The 22,484-nt window shown below is 36.5% G+C and overlaps 1 protein-coding gene across 1 annotated transcript in view; it reads left to right on the plus strand.

Annotated features, from left to right (window-relative positions):
- Positions 1-22,484, plus strand: part of RNF180 (ring finger protein 180) — a 190,121-nt gene that overhangs the window by 125,139 nt on the left and 42,498 nt on the right. The window contains exons 5-6 of the mRNA XM_047731593.1: positions 9,569-9,794; positions 17,211-17,336. Of these exons, the coding sequence (XP_047587549.1) occupies positions 9,569-9,794; positions 17,211-17,336 (352 nt within the window). The remainder of the gene's footprint in view (positions 1-9,568; positions 9,795-17,210; positions 17,337-22,484) is intronic.

Raw genomic sequence — 22,484 nt, forward strand, 5'->3', positions numbered from 1 at the left:
CTGATGGCTTGGGCAATACTCAGTATGGTAATAACCTACAAACATCCAGAGAAGTATGATGGTATGGGAAAAAATATTCTCAGCCATCATTGGTCACCTCCTAGAGGTATGCAGAGCCTTCATTTAGTCTCTTCCTTTCTGTGGGTATGCTGGAAGATTACAGGAATAAATACTGGGAAATTTCCACTCAAAATTTTGAATTATAACAGCCCCAGTATTCATTTGAGAACCCATGAATTCTGTTTTTCCTTTACTGTAGGTTGTAGGGATTTGGTGTGTTTCTTCTTTTGTAGGTACTAACTACTGACATTCACTCTACACCTTGGGATGTTATTTTGGATTTTTTTTTTTTAAGTACACAAGTACTCAAGCCAGGATATTTAGATTATTTTGACATAGATTCCTAGAATTAGCTCTAATCTAAAGCTGTATTTCTGTTTTGCAAAGTGCTATAAAAAACCAGTTCAGATAAAGTAATTTGCAGTCTATCTAGAATAGCTTATTAATGAGGTGTTCTGATTAGGTGAATATTTGTATTAAGAACCCCATATGAGTTGCCAGTTATCCCATAATTATAACATAGAAAGTATAACTAAAATCCTATTGAAGATCATTTCATCTTTCCTTGATGCTTTAGAGGCCACCTCAGAGTATTATAGTAGCTCTTGCTTTTCATTTATTTTTAAAGATTTTGTTTATTTATTTGACAGAGAGAGAGAGACAGTGAGAGAGGAAACACAAGCAGGGGGAATGGGAGAGGGAGAAGCAGGCCTTCTGCTGAGCAGGGAACCCGATATAGGGCTCAATGCGGGGCTTGATACCAGGACCCTGGGATCATGACCTAAGCTGAAAGCAGACACTTAACCACTGAGCCACCCAGGCACCCCTTGCTTTTCATTTTTAAATGATATTATTTATTGAGCTCCTGGGTGGCTCAGTCGGTTGATTGTCCCACTCTATATTTCAGCTCAGGTCATGATCCCAGGGTCCTGAGGTGAGCCCTGCATTGGTCTCTGCAGTCAGTTCGGAGTTTTCTTGTCCCTCTCCCTTTGCTCCTCCCATTGTTTGCACACATGCTCTCTCCCAATAAATAAAATCTTTAAAGAGATACAAATAAAAAAAATAAATGAGGTTATTTGTCATCTAATAGAACTGTAAATATTAAGCGGATTGCTTTTTCTCTCTATACGGTGGCATATCTAGGTATGGCTTTCTGAAGTAAATGCTCCATACTTATTTCCTCTCTCCTTACCTACCGTGTGCTGCCATTCTTTTCATACTTCTTGGAGCTTTATATCTTTAGATCTCAGACAGAAGAGACCTGACCATAATTTAGACTCCGCATTATATTCTTTCCCTAAATCATCTTGCTTAGTAAGATGAGATTACTGTTAATATTGCCAATTCACTAAAAACGTACATGCTTCAGTACAGTATCTAATACAGTCCTATGACCCAAGTCACCTTTGCTTTCTACCTCCTAGTGTATTTGTTCTCATACTTTTTGGGCTCAAGATCGCTTTAAAATCTTAAAGTTATTGAGAACCCCAAAGAACTTTTGTGTATATGGATTATAAATATTTACCATATTATATATTAAAACTGAGAAGACATTCTAAAGATTTATTCATACACAGATAATTTCATTACATGGAATCATAACATATATTATGAAAAATAATTTATTCAATGGATAAAGAAGATGTGAGATATATATACAATGGAATACTATGCAGCCATCAAAAGAAATGAAATCTTGCCATTTGCGATGATGTGGACTAGAGGGTATTATGATAGCGAAATAAGTCAATCAGAGAAAGACAATTATCATATGATCTCCCTGATATGAGGAAATTGAGATGCAATGTCAGGGGCTTGGGGGTAGGAAAAGAATAAATGAAACAAGATGGGATCAGGAGGGAGACAAACCATAAGAGACTCTTAATCTCACAAAACAAACTGAGGGTTGCTGGGGGGAGGGGGCTAAGGAGAGGGTGGTGGGGTTATGGACATTGGGGAAGGTATATACTATGGTGAGTTCTGTGAAGTGTGTAAACCTGGTGATTCACAGACCTATACCCCTGGGGCTAATAATACATAATATGTTAATAAAAAAAATTTTTTAATTTAAAAAAAAGTTCAGTTAAATGTATCAATTTTTATAGGTATGGTTTACATATTTACAATCTTCAACAATAAATTTCACACATAAATAAAAAAATAATTTATTCAAAAAATTTGAGAAGAATGGCATTTGTTTTAATTTTTGCAAATCTCTTTAATATTTGGCCTAATAAACAACATATGTATTCTCACATCTGTTTCTGTGTACAATCTGTTGCCATATGTTGTTATTTTTCTGTTTTTTATTATTTTATTTTGTTACGTTAGTCACCATGCAGTATGTCATTAGTTCTTTTAAATTATTTTTATTAACATATAATGTATTATTTGCCCCCCAGGGTACAGTTCTGTGAATCATCATGTCATTAGTTTTTGATGCATTATTTACATATATTAATAAGATGCATTATTTACATATATTACCCAGTGCTCCATGCCATATGTGCCCTCCTTAATACCCGTCTTTGGGCCAACACATCCCGCCACCCCCGTCCCCTCTGAAACCCTCAGTTTGTTTCTCAGAGTCCACAGTCTCTCATGATTCATCTCCCCCTCTGATTTCCCCCCCTTCATTTTTCTCTTCTTTCTCCTTATATCCTCCATTTTATTCTTTAGGTTCCACAAGTAAGTGAAACCATATGATAATGCTCTTTCTCTGCTTGACCTATTTCACTCAGCATAATCTCCTCTAGTCCCATCTATGTTGATGCAAAAGTTGGTTATTCATCCTTTGTGATGGCTGAGTAATATTCCATTGTGTCTATGGACCACATCTTCTTTATCCATTCGTCTGTTGAAGGGCATCTCAGCTATTTCCACAGTTTGGCTATTGTGGACATTGCTGCTAAGAACATTGCGGTGCATAGGGCCCTTCTTTTCACTACATCTGTACCTTTGAGGTAAATACCCAGTAGTGCAATTGCCAGGTCATAGGGTAGCTCTATTTTTAATTTTTTGAGGAACCTCCACACTGTGTTCCAAAGTGGCTGCACCAATTTGCATTCCCACCAACAGTGTAAGAGGGTTCCCCTTTCTCCACTCCTCTCCAACATTTGTTGTTTCTTGCCTTTTTAATTTTGGCTGTTCTAACTGGTGTAAGGTGGTATCTCAATGTGATTTTGATTTGACTTCCCCTGATGGCTGGCTAATGATGATAATAAACACTTTTTCATGTGCCTGTTAGCCATTTGTATTTCTTCTTTGGAGAAGAGTCTGCTCGTCTTCTGCCTGTTTTTTGACTTGGTTATCTTTTTGTGGGTGTTGAGTTTGAGAAGTTCTTTATAGATCTTGGATATCAGCCCCTTGTCTGTAGTGTCATTTGCGAATATCTTCTCCCATTCCATGGGTTGCCTCTTTGTTTTGCTGACTGTTTCCTTTGCTGTGCTTTTGATCTTGATGAAGTCCCAAAAGTTCATTTTCGCTTTTGTTTTCTTTGGAGACGTGTCTTAAAAGAAGTTCCCGTGGCCAATGTTGAAGAGGTTGCTGCCTGTGTTCTCTAGGATTTTGATGGATTACTGTCTCACATTGAGGTCTTTCAAACATTTTGAGTTTTATCTTTGTGTATGATGTAAGAGAACGGTCGAGTTTCATTCTTCTGTATATAGCTGTCCAATTTTCCAGCACAATTTATTGAAGAGACTGTCTTTTTTCCATTGGATATTTTTTCCTGCTTTGTCAAAGATTATTTGACCATAGAGTTAAGGGTCCATATCTGGGATCTCTGCTCTGTTATGTTGGTCTGTGTGTCTATTTTTGTGCCAGTACCATGCTGTCTTGGTGATCACAGCTTTGTAATAAAGCTTGAAATCCAGCAATGTGATGTCCCCAGCTTTTTCTTTTGTTTTGATTGAAGTATATGAAGAAAATCTAGCTAGACACATAGACAGAAAATGGAATTGTATTATAATGGCTTTTCAAGATGATTTTGGATAGATGTCTTTGATATTACACCAAAACTTGACAAGTGCTAGATTATTAAAAGTTAGTTGCAATATGGAATCTGCACTTGATGTGAACTTTAAATACTCTGTTACATTGAAATCCATTGGTCTGTCTTTACACTTTGAATACTTAACTTACTTATGCATAGTTTTGTAATATCATGCATTTAACTCTTGGTTCACTGAATCATACAGCTCTTCTAAATGTCATATTTCAGTAAGCAATATCAAAAAATTGTTAATATCGTCTCTTCAGAGAATTCTGTATTAGGAAGCTATAAGCATCTAGAAGATTTCTAAAATTTTTATTTTTGCTTGAAAGCCCAAATTTTATCATTTTATTTGGCAACAAATACTATCAGTTTTTACCTTTGAAGTGACAGGTTTGTTTTGTTCATTTTTGTTAAAATGCCTGTCAAATAACCAGATCTAAATAATGAGATTCCCTGGCCATTGTTTATTACATAACAGTGGTATTCAGTGGGAAAAACAGCTAGTTCAGCTTACAACTAAAACAATAACAAAGAAGCTTTTTCTTTAAAAAAAAAAAAAAAATGCTTCGGTATGCAGCAGAAATGCTTTCTGTGTACTTCCTGTTTCTCTCCCATGGTGTATTAAAAAATAATTAATAAAAATTAATCTTTTTCCTGCTTCATCAAGCTCATTCTTAGCAGAAACTGGCTTTTGGCTTTTTTTTCCCCCCTGCATGTGGTAGAATATATATACACACAGAATAAATTAATTAGGTGCAAATTTTAACTTATTTTCATTATATTTGTTACTTTCTTTGGAGACAGGTTGAAGCAAAATCAAATCATGATATTGATTTCAACTCATACGTTTAAAGAAAATAGAATTATAAAGATAAGTTTTTGAAAAGAATGTAACAGTCCTAGAAAATAAGACAGCCCGCCATCACTGGACCACAGTCTTTCAGGAATATCCAAAGGGTGGAAGGCAGTTTGCATTTACTTAGAAAATGAAGCAAATTTATTGCTTTTCTTAAAAGCCAAGATATTAACTGATGTAGAATTAAGAGCAGTTCTCATTAGCGACCTGGAGTAACTTCAAGATCAATTAGGAAGAACTTTGAATGCATAACGCTAAGTGAAAGGAGCCAGTCTGAGAAGGCTACATCCTGTGTAACTCCTATTACATGACGTTCTGGGGAAGGAACACTATATAGAGACCAGTAGTTGACAGGAGTTGGAGAAAAGATAAAAGGGATGAATAGGGGGAGCATGGGGCTTTTAGGGCAGTGAAACAATTCTATGTGATATTGTAATTGTGGATAGATGACATTCATTTGTTAAAACCCATAGAATGTACAAAGCCAAGACTGAACCCTAATGTAAAGTATGGACTTGGGCTCGCTTTGGCAGCCTATATACTAAAATAATAAACTAAGGACTTCAGTTAATAGTAATGTATCAGTATTGGTTATCAACTCTAAAAATGTACCATAATGGTAACAGAAGGTGAAACTATGTATGTGCATGTGCACATGGGTGCATGCATGTGTGTGTGTGTGTGTGTGTGTGTGTGTGTGTGTGTGTGTGTGTGTGGTGGAAGGAGGTATGTGGGAATTCTTTATTATTTTCTGTACAATTTTTCTGTAAATGTAAGACTCGTTTTTTAAAGTCTTCAATACAACATTAAATATAATAACAGCAGCAAACACGCTCCAGGTACTGTTCTGAATGTTTTATATATATTCCCTCATTTAATCCTTTCAGCGTCTATGAGTTAGGTACTTCCTGTATTCCCACCTTACAAATTAGGAAAGTGAGACTCCAGGGAGTTAAGTGATTTGCATAAGGTCTCACAGGCAGTAGTGGCAGAGCCCAAACAGGCTCTGGAGTCTTGCTCTTACTCACTGCCCTCCTATCACATTAAAAAACAGTAAGTTGGAGGAATAAGACCAAATATAGCAGTAATCACAATATTGTAAATGAGCTAGAGGCACTGCTGTTTTGTTGTCATTATTACTAATAACAACTCTTGGTCTGTTAATTTTTGGGCTAGTTTTTACTGGGTTTTTTGGAAACATTGCTTTAGATTATGTATCAGTTTACTTTGTCCTCTTCTGAGACTGGAAGCCCCTAGAAAGGAGTTTGAGAGCCTGCATGCGTGTGGTTCTTTGTGGAATAATTCCCCTGGAGCCAAAACTAGTTGTACATTGGGCACCTATTATATTCATTTGCTAATTTTAATAACTATGCCTTAACACTTACTTCCCTGTAGATCCTATCTAAATTTGTCTTTTTCTTTTAACCTACATCATAATCATCAGACGTTAACATTTATTTTTTGCTAGGACATTTCAAAGTCCCTAAACTCACTTAAGAATGTGGTAGTGAAGAAGAGTGCTGCTCCAGATCCATACGGGCTGGATTGAAATCCCAGCTGCACCACTAGCCATCTGAGTTAATGAGCTCTAGGTTTCTCAGTTTTCTTTATTCTAAAAAATGCTGATAGTAACACTACCTACTTCCTAGGGGTTTTATGTTCAGGAAATTAGTTAATATGTACAACTTTGTCTTATTTCTAGTCCCAAAGTATTTCATGGGGAACACAAGATAAATGTTTAGCTCCATGACAAGTGTACTGTGTACGAGGAAAAATGGTATGCTGTGTTCATGTCATTTTGGCTTGTAAATAGGTATTTTATAATCTACTTTCTCTTAATATCCGTTTGTTTTTAGATCTATTCATGAAAACTACACAGAGAAAATTAGGATCACTCTCCTGCAGATGCTTGTTTATCTCATCTCCTCTTAATATTTTTCTGAATGAATATCCTCCATCTTTTTTTTTTAAGGTTTTATTTATTTACTTGAGAGAAAAAGAGCTTGAGAAAGAGATCACCAGCAAAGAGGTGTGGGTTGAGGGAGAAGCAGACTCCCCTATGAGCACAGAGTCTGAATCAGGACTTGATCCCAGGACCCTGGGATCATGACCCGGGCTGAAGGCAGAGGCTTAACTGACTAAGCCACCCAGGTGCCTGAATACCCTCCATCTTTTAACAGTTCTTCCAAGGAGATGGCTTCAGAAGTCATGCTGCTGTGGCCCTCAGTGTTTCTATTGATAACTCTAGTTTATCTGTGTTCCTCCAAGTAGCTACAAATCTGTTGTGATCTTTGTACAGTGAGAGGCACATAAGCCCACCCTATCCCACGCTTGAATTTAGATTTACTTTTTAAGTAACCACGTCATATATTGAGCTTAGTTAAGTCAGTTAAAATCCCTAGGTCTTCTTTACATAAATTGCTTTTAGCTAAGTTTTGTTCATCTTCTACATGTGCAGTCCATTTTGGAGTCTTCAATTAGGAATTTATATATATCCCTGTTAAATTCGATCTTTTTTAATCTTGACTCTGCCAACTGGTTTAGCATAGTTTACATTTTTATATTATTTGCTAACGGCATACCTTGTTCCAGAAAGGATTTTCGTTCTTGCCAGCTCTCTTTTCTGTCCTCTTTCCTCCATTTCAGAAACATTTCTGGGGTCTTCATCTATAACAATTGAAATATTGAGAAGTGCCTGGATGGCTCAGCTGTTAAGCATCTGCCTTCGGCTCAGGTCGACTGAGCCCTGCACTGGGCCCAGGGGGAAGCCTGCTTCTCCCTCTTCCACTCACCCAGCTTATGTTCCCTCTCTTGCTTTGTCTCTCTGTCATAAATAAATAAAGTTAAAAAAAAAAAAAGCCGTTGAGGAGATAGAAGATGAGTTCATAGACACACCTATTAAAAACCACTTTCTAGGTTGGTAGTACTCCTTTAGTGAGTAATTAATTTTTTAAATATAATTGCCTAACTAATGAGAATTTAAATAAAAAACTTTAAAAAGTGTAGTTCTCCATCCAACAGCAAATTTTCTATTATACAACCGCATATCTCTGCAATTTGGAGAAAAACCCTGTAGAACTCTATCCTTGAAGTACTTTGTTGTCTTCTTGTATAACCATATTTATTGGCAGATATAAATTGTTCTGAATTAATAAAAACTCTTAAACTTTTTAACTCCTTAAAACATAGTGAATTCCACAGCTCTTTATTAATGTTATTTCTATGGGGAGGGTTGCTTCACTTAGCTTAAATAATAGCTGAATAGTTGTGACCTTACTTTCTGTTTTCAAACTTATATCAAGCTTATTTTTAAAATATTGTTGTGTTTTTAAATAACAAAGATTTTATTTCTTTGATGTGTATTTTACTGAAATCTAGTTACTTTTGTTGCATATGTAGAGACAAAGTACTTCATAGAAATAAAATTCTGTGCAAATATTTGGGTCATGATTTGAAATGCTTTAAGAGGTTCTACAAATTATGGTTTTTTTTAATGCCCTGGGTTTCTTCAAGGTTAATTAGTTCAAATCTCAAGGCATAGTCCTGAGCATCTAATGCAAGCAGAATAAGCTGGCATTATGAAATAAAATTTAGGTAAATCAGCATCTAGGTCCGTAGATGTTTTTATTTGGGATGCCCAATTCAGTACTAATTATTTACTTATGCCTTTCGCTTTGCAAATATCTTAGAAGTTTAGGAGGAAATATTCATACATCAATAATGAATGAAAATTATGGATTTTGTTGCCTTTCCTGCAGATTTTTCGTTATTATTGTTCAGATCATAGCCACAAGCTTTCTGTTGGCAAGAGACATTTACTTCATATCCTCTCTGTATTAAACTTTGTTTTTTATATGGGATTTCACAGAGTGCCTGTTATCTAGTGGATTACCTTGTGTCATCCTCACATCATCTTCACAGATGGGGAAATTGTGAGGCTAAGTCACAGGAATTCTTTTACCAGATCTCGTGCTGCTAATGTCTAAGCTGCCTCTTTCCTAAGTACCTCTTTCTTACCTATTTTCTTTGGGAGGCAGGAAGGGACTCATCCTATTTCCCAGCACAAGGCTCATCCCGGAATTACTGCAAGTCTTTTTGCCTTGTCTGCTGCCTGATGTACATTAGGCTTTGGCCATTTCTTGGGGCCTTGAGGTCCACAAAGGGACAAAATATAGAAAATGCCTGCATGGTATGAGGATAAATATGATATCCTCTTGCCCTCACTTTTCATCATCTGCACGTGCCAATACAAGGCTCCATAACCTTGTGACAAGCACTTTATTTGCCGTAGTGGGAATAGGATAAATGGGGAATCTGTCTATAATCCTGGGATGGGCATACCTGATACTTATTTAACTAGTACTGGTTAAATAGAGATACGGGTATGCTTCAGTATTTTGGGTATGTTTTAGCATTCAGCATTATATAAAAAACTAAAAAGAAAAATTAAGACTTCTGGGTTTTTCGTGTATGTTTTGAGTTTCTTCTTATGTTGCAAGGTAATCTTTCTGTAACTTTAAATATATCACAAAAACAGATATTACGTGCTTCTCATAAATATTTTTATTCATTTTAACAAAATATAAAGGCACTCACTCTTAAGGAAACCAATCTCATACTGAACCAGGAAAATTATTTTTGCTTATGTTTTGCAGACTTTGAATAATGAGATGAGTACAGATGATGACAATGAATATGCAGAAGAAAAGGAAAGTTACATCTGTGCAGTGTGCCTGGATGTTTATTTCAACCCATACATGTGTTACCCATGCCACCACATCTTCTGTGAGCCCTGCTTACGGACTCTTGCCAAAGACAATCCTGCAAGCACTCCCTGCCCATTGTGTCGGACAATTATTTCCAGAGTCTTTTTCCAGACAGGTAACTCTTCTGTTTTGTTAACATAATTACCTAAGTATCAGTAAAGATGGAATATGACATACTATTTATTCTTTTATTTTTTTTTATTTAAATTCAACTAGCCAAATTATAGTAGTATATCATTAGTTTCAGGTGTAGTGTTCAGTAATTTATCAGTTTTGTATAATACCCAGAGCTCATCACATCTTGTGCCCTCCTTAATGCCCATCACCCAATTAACATAGTATTTAAAACGCACTAATGGAGAGAGGAAAAACAAATGAATGTGGAACATAGAGAATTGCTGAAGAAAAAGGGAAGAAGGATAGAAGTAAGCAGAGCTAATATTTACTGAGTGCACTACTGTGGAACGAATGTTAGGGAGGAAGATGCTATCTCCACATTCTGCAGGTGAGTGTAGATGGGCAGATACATAAACCATATGACTGTATATAGTAACTATTATTAGAGGAAGTGTTTAGTTTTAAATAGTCTCCCTTCTAAGGAAAAATAAAAGTAAGTGTACAATTAAGTGGTTCTCATGGTTCGTTAAAAGAAACATCCCACTTCCTAAGAAAAAGCGAACATTTTTCTGGCACTTGAAAAGGAATTCTTATGTGATTTCTCTTCTAGGGCATATTGAGAAACAGAGTAGGCAGTGTCCTCAAAAACATCCTCAGAGCAAATGCAGTATCAGGTTTCCTGACACTGTGTCTTTCGGTATACTCTGATAAATGCTGAGGAAATACCAAAGTATAATTTAGGGCAAGTGACATCGCTAGTAGCCAAAACATTATACTCTAGTTTTCTTATAAAAATAACTTTTTAAATTATGTAAGTAATATAATTTCATTAGAGAAGAATCGGAACATCCAGATAGAATTATAAACTCAAAATCCTCCAAAGTCCTAACATTTAGAGACTGCCTTGACTGTGTATCTTTCTAGAATATTTTACATATGTGAACTGAATTATTTTTCTTACAGAAAAAAATGTGATCATATTGTACATAGGGCTTTTTTTTTAACCTTCTTGGCTTCACTAAAAAATGCTTGTCATATGTCATGAACTACTTAAGTTGTCTACTATATGGGACACTTAGTTTAGTTATTTATTTGTTATTATTTGCTAGTATATAGGGATAAATATTTTTTTTCACACATCACTGAGTATTTTTTTGCAAGGGATTTCCAGAAGTAGGACTGGTAGTTAAAGCCCTCTGTGTTTTAAGCTATGTATATGTTGCAAAATTATGTTCCAAAATTATTGTAAGCAGCATTATCCAAGGGTTTATTTTCTCTACACTCTGGGCATTTTTTGTTTGTTTTGTTCTGTTTCTTTTAAAATCTCTAACCCTGACCTTTGCTGATTTTTCCTATGGTTTTTCTTGCTTATTAACAAGAAGACTTTTTAGGGGCACCTGAGTGGGTCAGTGGGTTAAGCGTCTGCCTTCAGCTTAGGTCACAATCTCAAGGTCCTAGGATCAAGCCCCGCATCAGGCTCTTAGCTCAGCAGGGAGTGTGCTTCTCCCTCTCACTCTCTCTCTGTGCTCTCTCTCTCTCTCTTGCTATCTATCTCTCAAATAAATAAATAAAAATCTTTTAAAAATATGTTTTTTAATTAGTGTCAACTTTTGTCATAGGCAGTAAATCATTTTCCTGTTTGTCCTTTGTACTTTAGTTATGTTTATTATGTTTTGTGACTGTGCAGAACTTTTCTATTTTTATGAGACCTCATGTAGCAACCTTGGTGTTTATTATTTCTAATTTCAAAGTTAGGTATTAAAAGGCCTTATCCACTAAAGAATAATATAAACATTCTTTTTATTACATTTATTTTAGGTTTCCATTTTGTCCTTCTATCCCCACGTTTAACTCCATTTAACACCTTTATGGTGCCTGGTTTAAGAATGGAGTGCTTTTTTTCCATGTCCTTAGACATTTATCCTGGTAACATTGTTGAACAGTCCATTTTTCCTGTTCTAATTGAATTTCCATTCTTTAAAAAATAATAATAATTACTAAAATATAAATGTATTTCTTTGCAGCTGTTCTTTTCCATTCATATTTCCATCTTATTGTATACTGTTACTTTATGCTTTTTTAAGATTTTTATTTATTTTAGAGAGAGAAAGTGCACCTGTGAGCAGGGGAAAGGGCAGAGGGAGAATCTCAAGCAGATTTCACACTGAGTACGGAGCCCTTAGCAGGGGAGGCTCCAACTAAGGACTCAGAGATCATGACTTGAGCTGAAATCAAGAGCTGGACACTTAGCTGACTGAGCCACACAGGCACCACCCCCATTACTTTACTCTTTTTTTTAAAGATTTTATTTATTTGACAGAGAGACAGAGATCATAAGTATGCAGAGTGAGAGGGGGAAGCAGGCTCCCTGCTGAGCAGAGAGGCTGACGTGGGGCTCGATCCCAAGACCATGAGATCATGACCTGAGCCGAAGGCAGAGGCTTAACCCACTGAGCCACCCAGGCGCCCCTACTTTACTCATAAAGCTACTGTATCTTGAATGTTTTAATAACTCAAAAGTACATTAAAATTATAAGTTATATGGGAATAATTCATATTTTTAATTTACATTGATATAACATTGAGTAATTGTTATTATGGTATATCACCTCTCAATACATTTCTGCAATCTCCTTCCTAAAGTCTCTGCACAATTCTTTTTTTTTTTTTTTAAGATTTTTACTTATTTATTTGACAGAGATCACAAGTAAGCAGAGAGGCAGGCAGGGGTTGGGTGGAAGCAGGCTCCCTGCTGAGCAGAGAGCCCGATGCGGGGCTCGATCCCAGGACCCTGAGACCATGACCTGAGCTGAAGGCAGAGGCTTTAACCCACTGAGCCACCCAGGCGCCCCTCTGCACAATTCTTACTAGCTTTCTGCCTGTATATTTTTGTTGTTGCTCTTGTAAAAGAGACTTTTTTCCTTTTCTGGTTTCAAGTGCTTTTGGTGATACTTTGGAGAAGTTAGTTTATTGTCTTAGAGTACTTAGAGACTGATGAATCACAGACCTGTACCCCTGAAACAAATAATACATTACATGTTAATAAAAAATAAATTTAAAACATTAAAAATAAATAAAACATAAAATGGTGAAGTCACTTTGGAAAAAAGGAGGGTCCTCAAGTTTGGACAAGGCAGATTCTAAGCTTGCTTGTGAGATTGGGGAAATTCTGGTGTGTCCCAAATTATATTAGAGTACTTTTTTTCTTTGAAGATGAGAAGGACACCAGTGTAGGCAGGTCTGAGGAGGAAGACTGGATAGGTGAGTCCCTTCCCATTCATTGACTGGCAACCTCACATCATTTCTGATGCAGGGTCCCCACATCAGTATCCCAACACTTAGTCTATTCAGGGAGGAGCTATATGCTTCATAACAGGATCTGCAGGCCATCTAAAATCAGCACGTCAAGGAAAGGAAAAGGCCATGGTTAACAAGCATTATGTGGAGTGGGGGTTGTCAAGGTGACAGAAGAGGAATACCTCAGACAGGAACATCATGCTTTTGTTTGAGGGAACGTGTCGTATTTTCTTGAATTGACTTTCTGACCGAAGCCTTCAAACCAAGCATGTCACTTCCCTGTTGTGGACTGACACTGAAGGATCCTACTGTAGGCAGTCCTACTACAGACCCAGTATCCATGTTTGGAGCTCCTAACCCATGGTTATATAGTAAGTGCGAGTGTCTCAGATATTGATTGCAAAGGGAGCCAGGGTCAGTATGACCTCCTCCCCAACTGCGAAATCACTCAGTGCCATCGCTCCTCCCCATTCAGATGCACCAAACCCCCAGCAAGAGTGACTCCCTTGTTTCACTCTTTGCTTCCATTCAAGCTCCATCTCCCCTTTAATGCCCCTACCTCTATACCCCCTATTTTCGGGCCTTTACCTAGCAGAACACGCTGATGAGCAGATATACTGGTAAACTGTATTGGAAAAAAGAAAAGAAAATTTTACCTTGTGCATAGAAGTCCTTAACTAAATAAGGAAATGACATTTAAGCTAATCCAGGACTTAAAGCATGGAGGAGGGCTATGATTTTTCACCGGGGATATTTTGGCTGTCTCAATAATTGGGGGATGATACTGGCATCTAGTCAGTGGGAGCAGTGATGACAGTTATCCTAGTGTTTTGGGGCCAGTCCTACACAGTTGAGAATTCTTCTGTGTTCCGTCTGACATTCTCGTGTCCTGCTGGGCTTTATCCAGGACATGCAGCTCATCCGAAAGAATATCACACTTCTCTTTTTATCTACTCTATCATTGGTCTTCGTCTATTATCCCTATTCCCATTAAGAGCATTTTACACTTCCTCTTATTCTCTACCAGTAAGTCCAGTCTGTTAATTCTTATGCTAATAGTGGTTTTGTTCTTGTGTCCATCCATGCCTCCACTCTTTTATTTTTTTGTTTGTCTTGTACAGAATAGTCACTGAACCTGAAATCCAGACTCATTCTTTTTATCAGTAAGAGTATCTGACTGTGTCATGATATTTTCTAGTGCAGTCATTCTCAAGCTTTAATATGTGGAAATAAATATTTTTATTATAAAGAAATATCAAAGTAAGCATATTTAGAGCAGTGCTTTTCAAACAATGAAAGTGCACAAAGTATCTTAAAATCTTCAGGGCCTCAAAGGCAATGCTTACTTTGCACCTGTGTAAGAGGGGCAAGAAAGTGCCATTTGCAAAGGATCTTAACTCTCTGGTAAAACTCATTTTGTACCCATGTGAAGCACCCATCTGGTACCACCTTTACAATTTTTACTGTATCCATGTGCCACCTGAATTACTTTTTTCTTAAGAATTTTCTTCATATCACCATTTTTTTCTTAAATACTGACATTAGCCTCATTCTTAGCAATATATTTGTGAATTTATTTGATCTAGTTTATACATTTCTTCTACACATTAAATAGGTAACTTTGACATTTTTAAACATTTTCATTCAGTATTACCCTGATCATTTCACATATTGCTAGTGCTTTGCAAACCAAGTCTTAAAAATGACTGACTTTTACTTGAGGAGGTTAATCTCCAGGAAAAAAACTACCAATAGGAGCACTTAAACAGTCCTTGGGGATTGGAAGTGGGGGTAGAAATAAGGAGTGGAACACATGATTGTTTTGTTTTGTTTTTGCCCTTCTATACCATTGGATATTTAACATAGACGTGTGTGACAGTTTTTAAAAGTGATAAACCAGACTGTAGCATTGAATGTGATGCAATGGACAGGGAAGAGAGAACCCAATTTCTTTACACACAGAAGACAGAATTATGGATTCTTAGAAGCCAGGAATGGATGCTGTGATAGTCTTTTGAGGGTCCAGTATTATATCTGTATCCATAGGACTTCAAAAGCCATTTTCTGAATCTTGAAATATAACTTTACATACAAAAGAATAAAAGTATGCATCATCACAGTATAAAGTACTTAACATTTCATCTTAATCATAGAGCTCAGTAAATGTGATGGTTAAACTGAGCTTAATTTACTAGATCTTCTCCTCCCCTTATTATTCCTCTAGCAGAGAGTAAACTACTTTTTCTTGGGTGATGAAACATTGACTAAAATGATTCTTGAGTGGTCCAAAGTCATTAAAGAACCTCAGTAAGTACAAAGTGAACACACTGCTTGAGGTGAAAGCTTGGATAAATGCTCTAACTTGAAAAAGTCTTACAATATTAACAGAGTTCTCCTGGGACTGAAGGGTTAAAAATGGTAACAGTTCATTTACTATTCTGGAATAAAAATTATGAGTATAAAGTACTGTAATAGAAATAATAAATGGAATTATCAGATTAAAGTGGATAAATCTTGGGGCGCCTGGGTGGCTCAGTGGGTTAAAGCCTCTGCCTTCGGCTTGGGTCATGATCTCAGGGTCCTGGGATTGAGCCCTGCCTTGGGCTCTCTGCTCAGCGGGGAGCCTGCTTCCTCTTCTCTCTCTCTGCCTGCCTCTCTGCCTACTTGTAATCTCTGTCTGTCAAATAAATAGACAAAATCTTTAAAAAAAAAAAAAAGTGGATAAATCTTTAACTATGGCTTGCCTGGCTAATAAAATAGGAAGTCCTAAATACAAACATGAGTTCAGCATAAATTATGTAATTATCATGATTCACAGGCTGTAACACCCATAACTCAATTTTGACACTGTCAAATACACATTTCTTGGTTTGTTTTTGTCTCTGTTATATCTGGCCTTTGTCATTAGGATGCATATTTAACTGAATAATGGGACTTCCTAAGCCAGATTTTAGCTTTGAATGATTTACTAGTAAAGAATGTGAAAATAAAGTTTAAATTTATTTTCATAGGATGTACAGATAGTCATCAATACTGAGTGGGATATTCCTGACTGGCCTCTCTTTTCCCAGCATGCAGAACTCTTCTGAACCCCATATTCTATAGGGTGTGTACTTACCAGTAGACCTGAGGGTGAGAAACTGCTAGGTCGAAAGAGTTGGTTTTAAGACCTACATTACTGCATTAAGGAGGGTATTTGGTGTAATGAGCACTGAGTAGTCTATGCAACTGAAGAATCACTAAATCCTACCCCTCAAACTAATAATATAGTATATGTTAACTAAATTGAATTTAAATATAGAATTTTCTTTAAAAAATTTATATGACTGGTATTTCTGTGATTCAAACTAGCCATATTCTATTGAATGCAGGCTGTAATAGCAGATTTAACTCTTTCCCTGACTTGTGTTGTTCTCCTTAAATGTGAGCATTTCTTCTCTATGTCCTTATGCTTTCTGTGGCTCATATAGAGTTCGGATATTTTCTAGAATTTAAAATAAGTATCCTCCTGCCTTTTCACAGATTGCTCTATGTTTACTTCAACGGAATATTTTCTTTTTGGCTCATAAGCAAATCTCTGAAAAGTTGAGAATTTGATTCCGTATTTTTTAAACTCCCTCAAAATCAGTAGCATTAGATTCAGTAAATGCTTGACCACCACATATAGAATGAAATAGAGATTATGAAGTAGGAAAAAGTACTCAAGAGGTTTTGCCTTTTCGTCATTCATCCCGAGCCATTATTGCACTCAAGTTGCTCTTTCACACATCTAGAATACATTTTTCTCCTTTTCTGTCTGTTTACTTCCATCTTTTACTCTTCAGTCTTCTTGAGGACAGGGACTGTGTCCCACTCTTGGCTGTGTCTGGCATAGCAGAGGACATAGGAGATACCCAGTAGATCTGTTTTCTATGTGTAGACACATCAAAGTTGTATCAACTGTGAATTTGGGGGAATTAGGTTTGCTTGAGTTAAAATTACAGTGTTGACTCCACTTTTCCTTCTCTCTTAAAGCGATCTGAATTGATTATCAAAATACTACAACAATAATTTTTCATATTCTTGCCATTGTACTCAAATTAATGTTTAACTACTGTTTTCTTTTGCTTTATTCTAGAACTGAACAATGCCACAAAAAGATTCTTTCCTAAAGAATATTTGAAAATAAAACAAAGCTTTCAGAAATCCAGCTCTGCAAAATGGCCACTACCAAGCTGTAGAAAAGCATTCCATCTTTTTGGAGGTAAGGAAACTAATGCAAAAAAGTTCAGTAACGGGGCGCCTGGGTGGCTCAGTGGGTTAAAGCCTCTGCCTTCGGCTCGGGTCATGGTCCCAGGGTCCTGCTCAGCAGGGAGCCTGCTTCCTCCTCTCTCTCTCTGCCTGCCTCTCTGCCTACTTGTGATCTCTGTCTGTAAAATGAATAAATAAAATATTTAAAAAAAAAAAAAAAGTTCAGTAACTTTGTCCAAGGTCTCTTTTTGAAGCCATTTTTTACTAAAATGTTAGTGGAAATGTGTTTCTGCATTGATCAGTTTTAAGGAAGAATTTTGCTAAGTATCTTCTGGGTGAAAGCTTCAATATGTATATGAAGAAAATAGAAACTATATATTAAGAGCAAAATTTGAGAAAAACAAATGATTAAATTTACTTTGCCTTGCTGTCAATAATGTTTAATATGTGGATAATGAGTTCATTGCAAAAGTATCAGATTTGACAAAAGTTGTATTTGACCAAAGCACTAGTATTCCTTATAAGGATTGTGAGACAATTGTCTCACAAATTTAAAACAAGTAGAAAATAGCAGTGTCTTGGTGTACTGCGTGTTGCAGAGATATTACAGTGGAATAGGAATACCAGTTTCTGGGTTCAGGTCTGACTAGTGGAATGACTTCAGAGTTGTCATAGGAACCCATTCTTCTGTTTCTTTTTTCCCATATGTAAAATGGGAGCATGTATATATGTACAATCTAATTAATATTGTTGTAAGGATCAAATGAGCTAATGTGCAATCACATCCTAAATTATCAAAATAAGGTCAAAGCAATCTCTAATACTTTTTTGACCTTTGAGAATTTCTTTCTGTAGAATGATAATCATACAATATGGACATAATATGTAATTTCTCCTTTTATAAAACCATGGTCAGTGCATGAACTACTGTGCAGTTTTAGCATTTACAACTTGTGATATTATGGAGTCTAGAAAGCTGCAGGTATGGAGGACTCTGATCTTCAAGGAGCCAGGATGCGGGGGAGCTTCTACAGAAGACCTAAAAAATCAGTACCATGATGACATGAAACCAAAAGGAGATAGAAATGGGGCTTGTATGGTTGAGGCAAAAAATAAATTGATTTATGAAATCCCTGAGGCGTGAAGAAAGTAGTTTAAGGACAGATATAACTTTATACAGTGGTTTGAACCAAGAAAATAGTTTAAAGACATTTATAAACATGTACTATTTTATAAAGTAATAACTAACTGTAGAGACTCATCCCCAGATTTGGTATAGATACACTTAAGCATAATATGAAAGCAAATGTAAGAAAATCAGTCTTATTTGAAAGATTTTGTACCAAAGAAAACTTAAAATATGAATTAGATACTTTAAAAGATTCCTTTGTATCCTATCATCTACTGTACACCCAAATTTTAAAAAAGAATGGTGCACCTTTCGGATAACCAAACAATTTCCTTCACCTTTTTGTATCCCAAGATACTGAAACTATCATTTAAATACTTGGTTCTTTGTGATTTCATATTTGTCTTCCCCATATGATTCCACAGAACTTGTTACAGCTTTTCCTAAATGTACTGATTTATCATCACCTTTATCTATCACATTTGGTATTTTCAGTCCTTTAGATTTTCCAGTCTGATAGGTATAAAAGTGGTATCTCACTGGGTTTTTAATTTCAATTTCCTAATAACTAATGGGGAATAATTGTAGCTTTATATGAATATTGACTATTGCATTTTTTCATCTGTGAAATCCCTATATAAATTTTGTCCATTTTCTTATTGGTTGCATTTTTCTTATTGATGTTTGAGAGTTTTAAAATATTTCCAGGTGACTCCTTTTTCTCCTAATTGTATGAATGAATAGCCACTACCGTCTCCCAGTTGTGGTTTGTTTGTTGTCTTTCTGGAATCTTCTGATAAATTGTGGTTTTGCATTTGTTTCACCATCTTTCTGGTCTGTATTATCTGCCTCATGAAATTCTTCCCTATCCCCAGTGTCATTAAGATATCTTCCTGTGTCTTTTGCAAATAGTCTAAAGGTACTTGGAATTGATCGTGTTGTTGTTTCCTAAGTTTTGTGAGGGTTGCTTATTTTTCTATATTGTAGGTAAGGATCCAATTAATTTGGACTTTCTTCCTATTTCATTTTTTCAGTTACCATTTATTGAAAATAATTCATCATTTCTCCACTGATGCATACTAGTCTGTCATATTTTATATTCCAATGTATATGGGCTTATTTCTGAGGTCTTTATTGGGTTCCTTTCATCTGTTTGTCTAATACTTTTCCCAAACCATAATTTTTAATTAAGTTTTTAATTAAATATTTAAAATAATTTCAAAAATTAAAAATATTTTTAAGTGAAATACAGTGTTATATTAGTTGCAGGTGTACAACATATTGATTTGACAATTTTGCTCTAACAGAGTATTTTGGTTGTAGGATTTTTTTCCTTCAGCACTTTAAATATATCATGCCATTTTCCTCTGGCTTGAACAATTTCTGCTAAAAAATCAGATGTTAGCCTTACGGGGGTTCCCTCGTATGTAACTATTTTCTCTTACTGCTTATATGTTTTCATTTTGTTTTAAAGATTTTATTTATTTATTTGACAGAGAGAGAGATCACAAGTAGGCAGAGGCAGGCAGAGAGAGAGGAGGAAGCAGGCTCCCCACTAAGCAGAGAGCCCAATGCGGGGCTCGATCCCAGGACCCTAAAATCACGACCTGAGCCGAAGGCAGAGGCTCAACCCACTGAGCCACCCAGGCACCCCATTTTCATTTTTTTATTAACATATAATGTATTATTTGTTTCAGGGGTACAGGTCTGTGATTCATCAGTCTTACACTATTCACAGCACTCACCTTAGCACATCAATGTCCGCAACCAACAACCCCATCCTTCCCACCCCTCTCCACTCCAATAACCCTCAATTTGTTTCCTCATATGAAGAGTCTCTTATGGTTTGTCTCCCTGTCTCGTTTCATCTTGTTACATTTTTCCCTCACTTCCCCCATGATCCTCTGTCTTGTTTCTCAAATTCTTCATATCAGTGAGGTCATATGATAATTGTCTTTCTCTGACATATTTCACTTAGCTTAATACCCTCTAGTTCCATCCATGTCATTGCAAATGGCAAGATTTCAGGGGCTTCAAATATATATTTGGAGGCTTTTTTGATGGCTGCATAATACTCATATGTATATGTGTGTGTGTGTGTGTGTGTGTGTGTGCGCGCGCGCGCGTATCACACGTCTTCTTCATCCATTCCTCTGCTGGTGGACATCTAGGCTCTTTCCATAGTTAGGCTATTGTGGACATTGCTGTGGACATTCAGGTGCACATGCTCCTTCGGATCACTACATTTGTATATTTGTATCTTTGGGGTAAAGACACAGTAGTGCAATTGTTGGGTCATAAGGTAGCTCTATTTTCAACTTCTTAAGGAACTTCAATACTGTTTTCCAGAGTGGCTGTACCAGCTTGCATTCCCACCAACAATGTAGGAGGGTCCGCTTTCTCTGCATCCTTGCCAACACCTGTCATTTCCTGACTGGTTAATTTTAGCCATTCTGACCTGTGTGAGGTGGTGTCTCAGTGAGGTTTTGATTTGTATTTCCCTGATGCCGAGTGATGTTGAGCACTTTTTCATGTGTCTGTTGGCCATTTGGATGTCTTCTTTGCAGAAATGTCTGTTCATGTCTTCTGCCCATTTCTTGACAGGATTATTTGTTTTTTGGGTTTGAGTTTGATAAGTTCTTTATAGATTTTGGGTACCGACCCTTTACCTAATATTTCATTTGCAAATATTTTCTCCCATTCTGTCAGTTGTATTTTGGTTTTGTTGACTGTTTCCTTTGCTGTGCAGAAGCTTTTTATCTTGATGAAGTCCCAATAGTTCATTTTTGCCCTTGCTTCCCTTGCCTTTAGTGATGTATCTAGGAAGTAGTTGCTGTACTTGAGGTCACAGAGCTTGCTGCCTGTGTTCTCCTTGAGGATTTGGATGGATTCCTGTCTCACACTGAGGTCTTTGATCCATTTTGAGTCTATTTTTGTGTATGGTGTAAGAAAATGGTCCAATTGCATTTTTCCGCATATAGCTGTTCAATTTTCCCCACACCATTTGTTCGAGAGACTGTATTTTCTCCATTGGACATGCTTTCCTGCTTTGTCAAAGATGAGTTGACCGTACTTGAAGATCCATTTCTGGGCTTTCTATTCTTTCCCATTGATCTATGTGTCTGTTTTTGTGCCACTACCATACTGTCTTGATGAGTACAGCTTTGGGTGTTGAGTTTGATAAGATCTTTATAGATTTTGAATACTAGCCCTTTACCTAATATGTAAGAACTTAAAGTCTGGAATTGTGATGCCACCAGCTTTGGTTATCTTTTTCAACATTCCTCTGGCAATTCAGGGTCTTTTCTAGTTCCATACAAATTTTAGGATTATTTATTCCATTTCTTTGGAAAAAGTTGAGGGATTGCATTAAATGTGTAGATTGCTCTAGGTAGCATAGACATTTTCATATTTGTTCTTCCAATCCATGAGCATGGAACGTTTTTCCATTTCTTTACGGCTTTCTCAATTTCTTTCATGAGTATTCTATAGTTTTCTGAGTACAGATTCTTTGCCTCTTTGGTTAGATTTATTTCTAGGTATCTAACAGTTTTGGGTGCAATTGTAAATGGGATCGACTCCTTAATTTCTCTTTCTTCTGTCTTGTTGCTGGTGTATAGAAATGCAACTGAGTTCTATGCATTGATTTTATATCCTGACACTTAACTGAATTCCTGTTTGAGTTCAAGCAGTTTTGGAGTAGAGTGTTTTGGGTTTTCCACATAAAGTATCATATCATCTGCAGACTGAGAGTTTGACTTCTTCTTTGCCGATTTGGATGCCTTCTATTTCTTTTTGTTGTCTGATTGCTGAGGCGAGGACTTCAAGTACTATGTTGAAAAGCAGTGGTGATAGTGGACATCCCTGCCATGTCCCTGACTTGGGGGAAAGCTCTCAGTTTTTCCCATTGAGAATGATACTTGCTGCGGGCTTTTCATAGATGGCTTTTATGATATTGAGGTATGTACTCTCTATGCCTACACTGTGTAGAGTTTTGATCAAGAAAGGATGCTGTACTTTATCAAAGGCTTT

The sequence above is a fragment of the Lutra lutra genome, chromosome 5 (genome assembly GCF_902655055.1).
Source record: "Lutra lutra chromosome 5, mLutLut1.2, whole genome shotgun sequence".
NCBI lineage: Eukaryota > Metazoa > Chordata > Mammalia > Carnivora > Mustelidae > Lutra > Lutra lutra.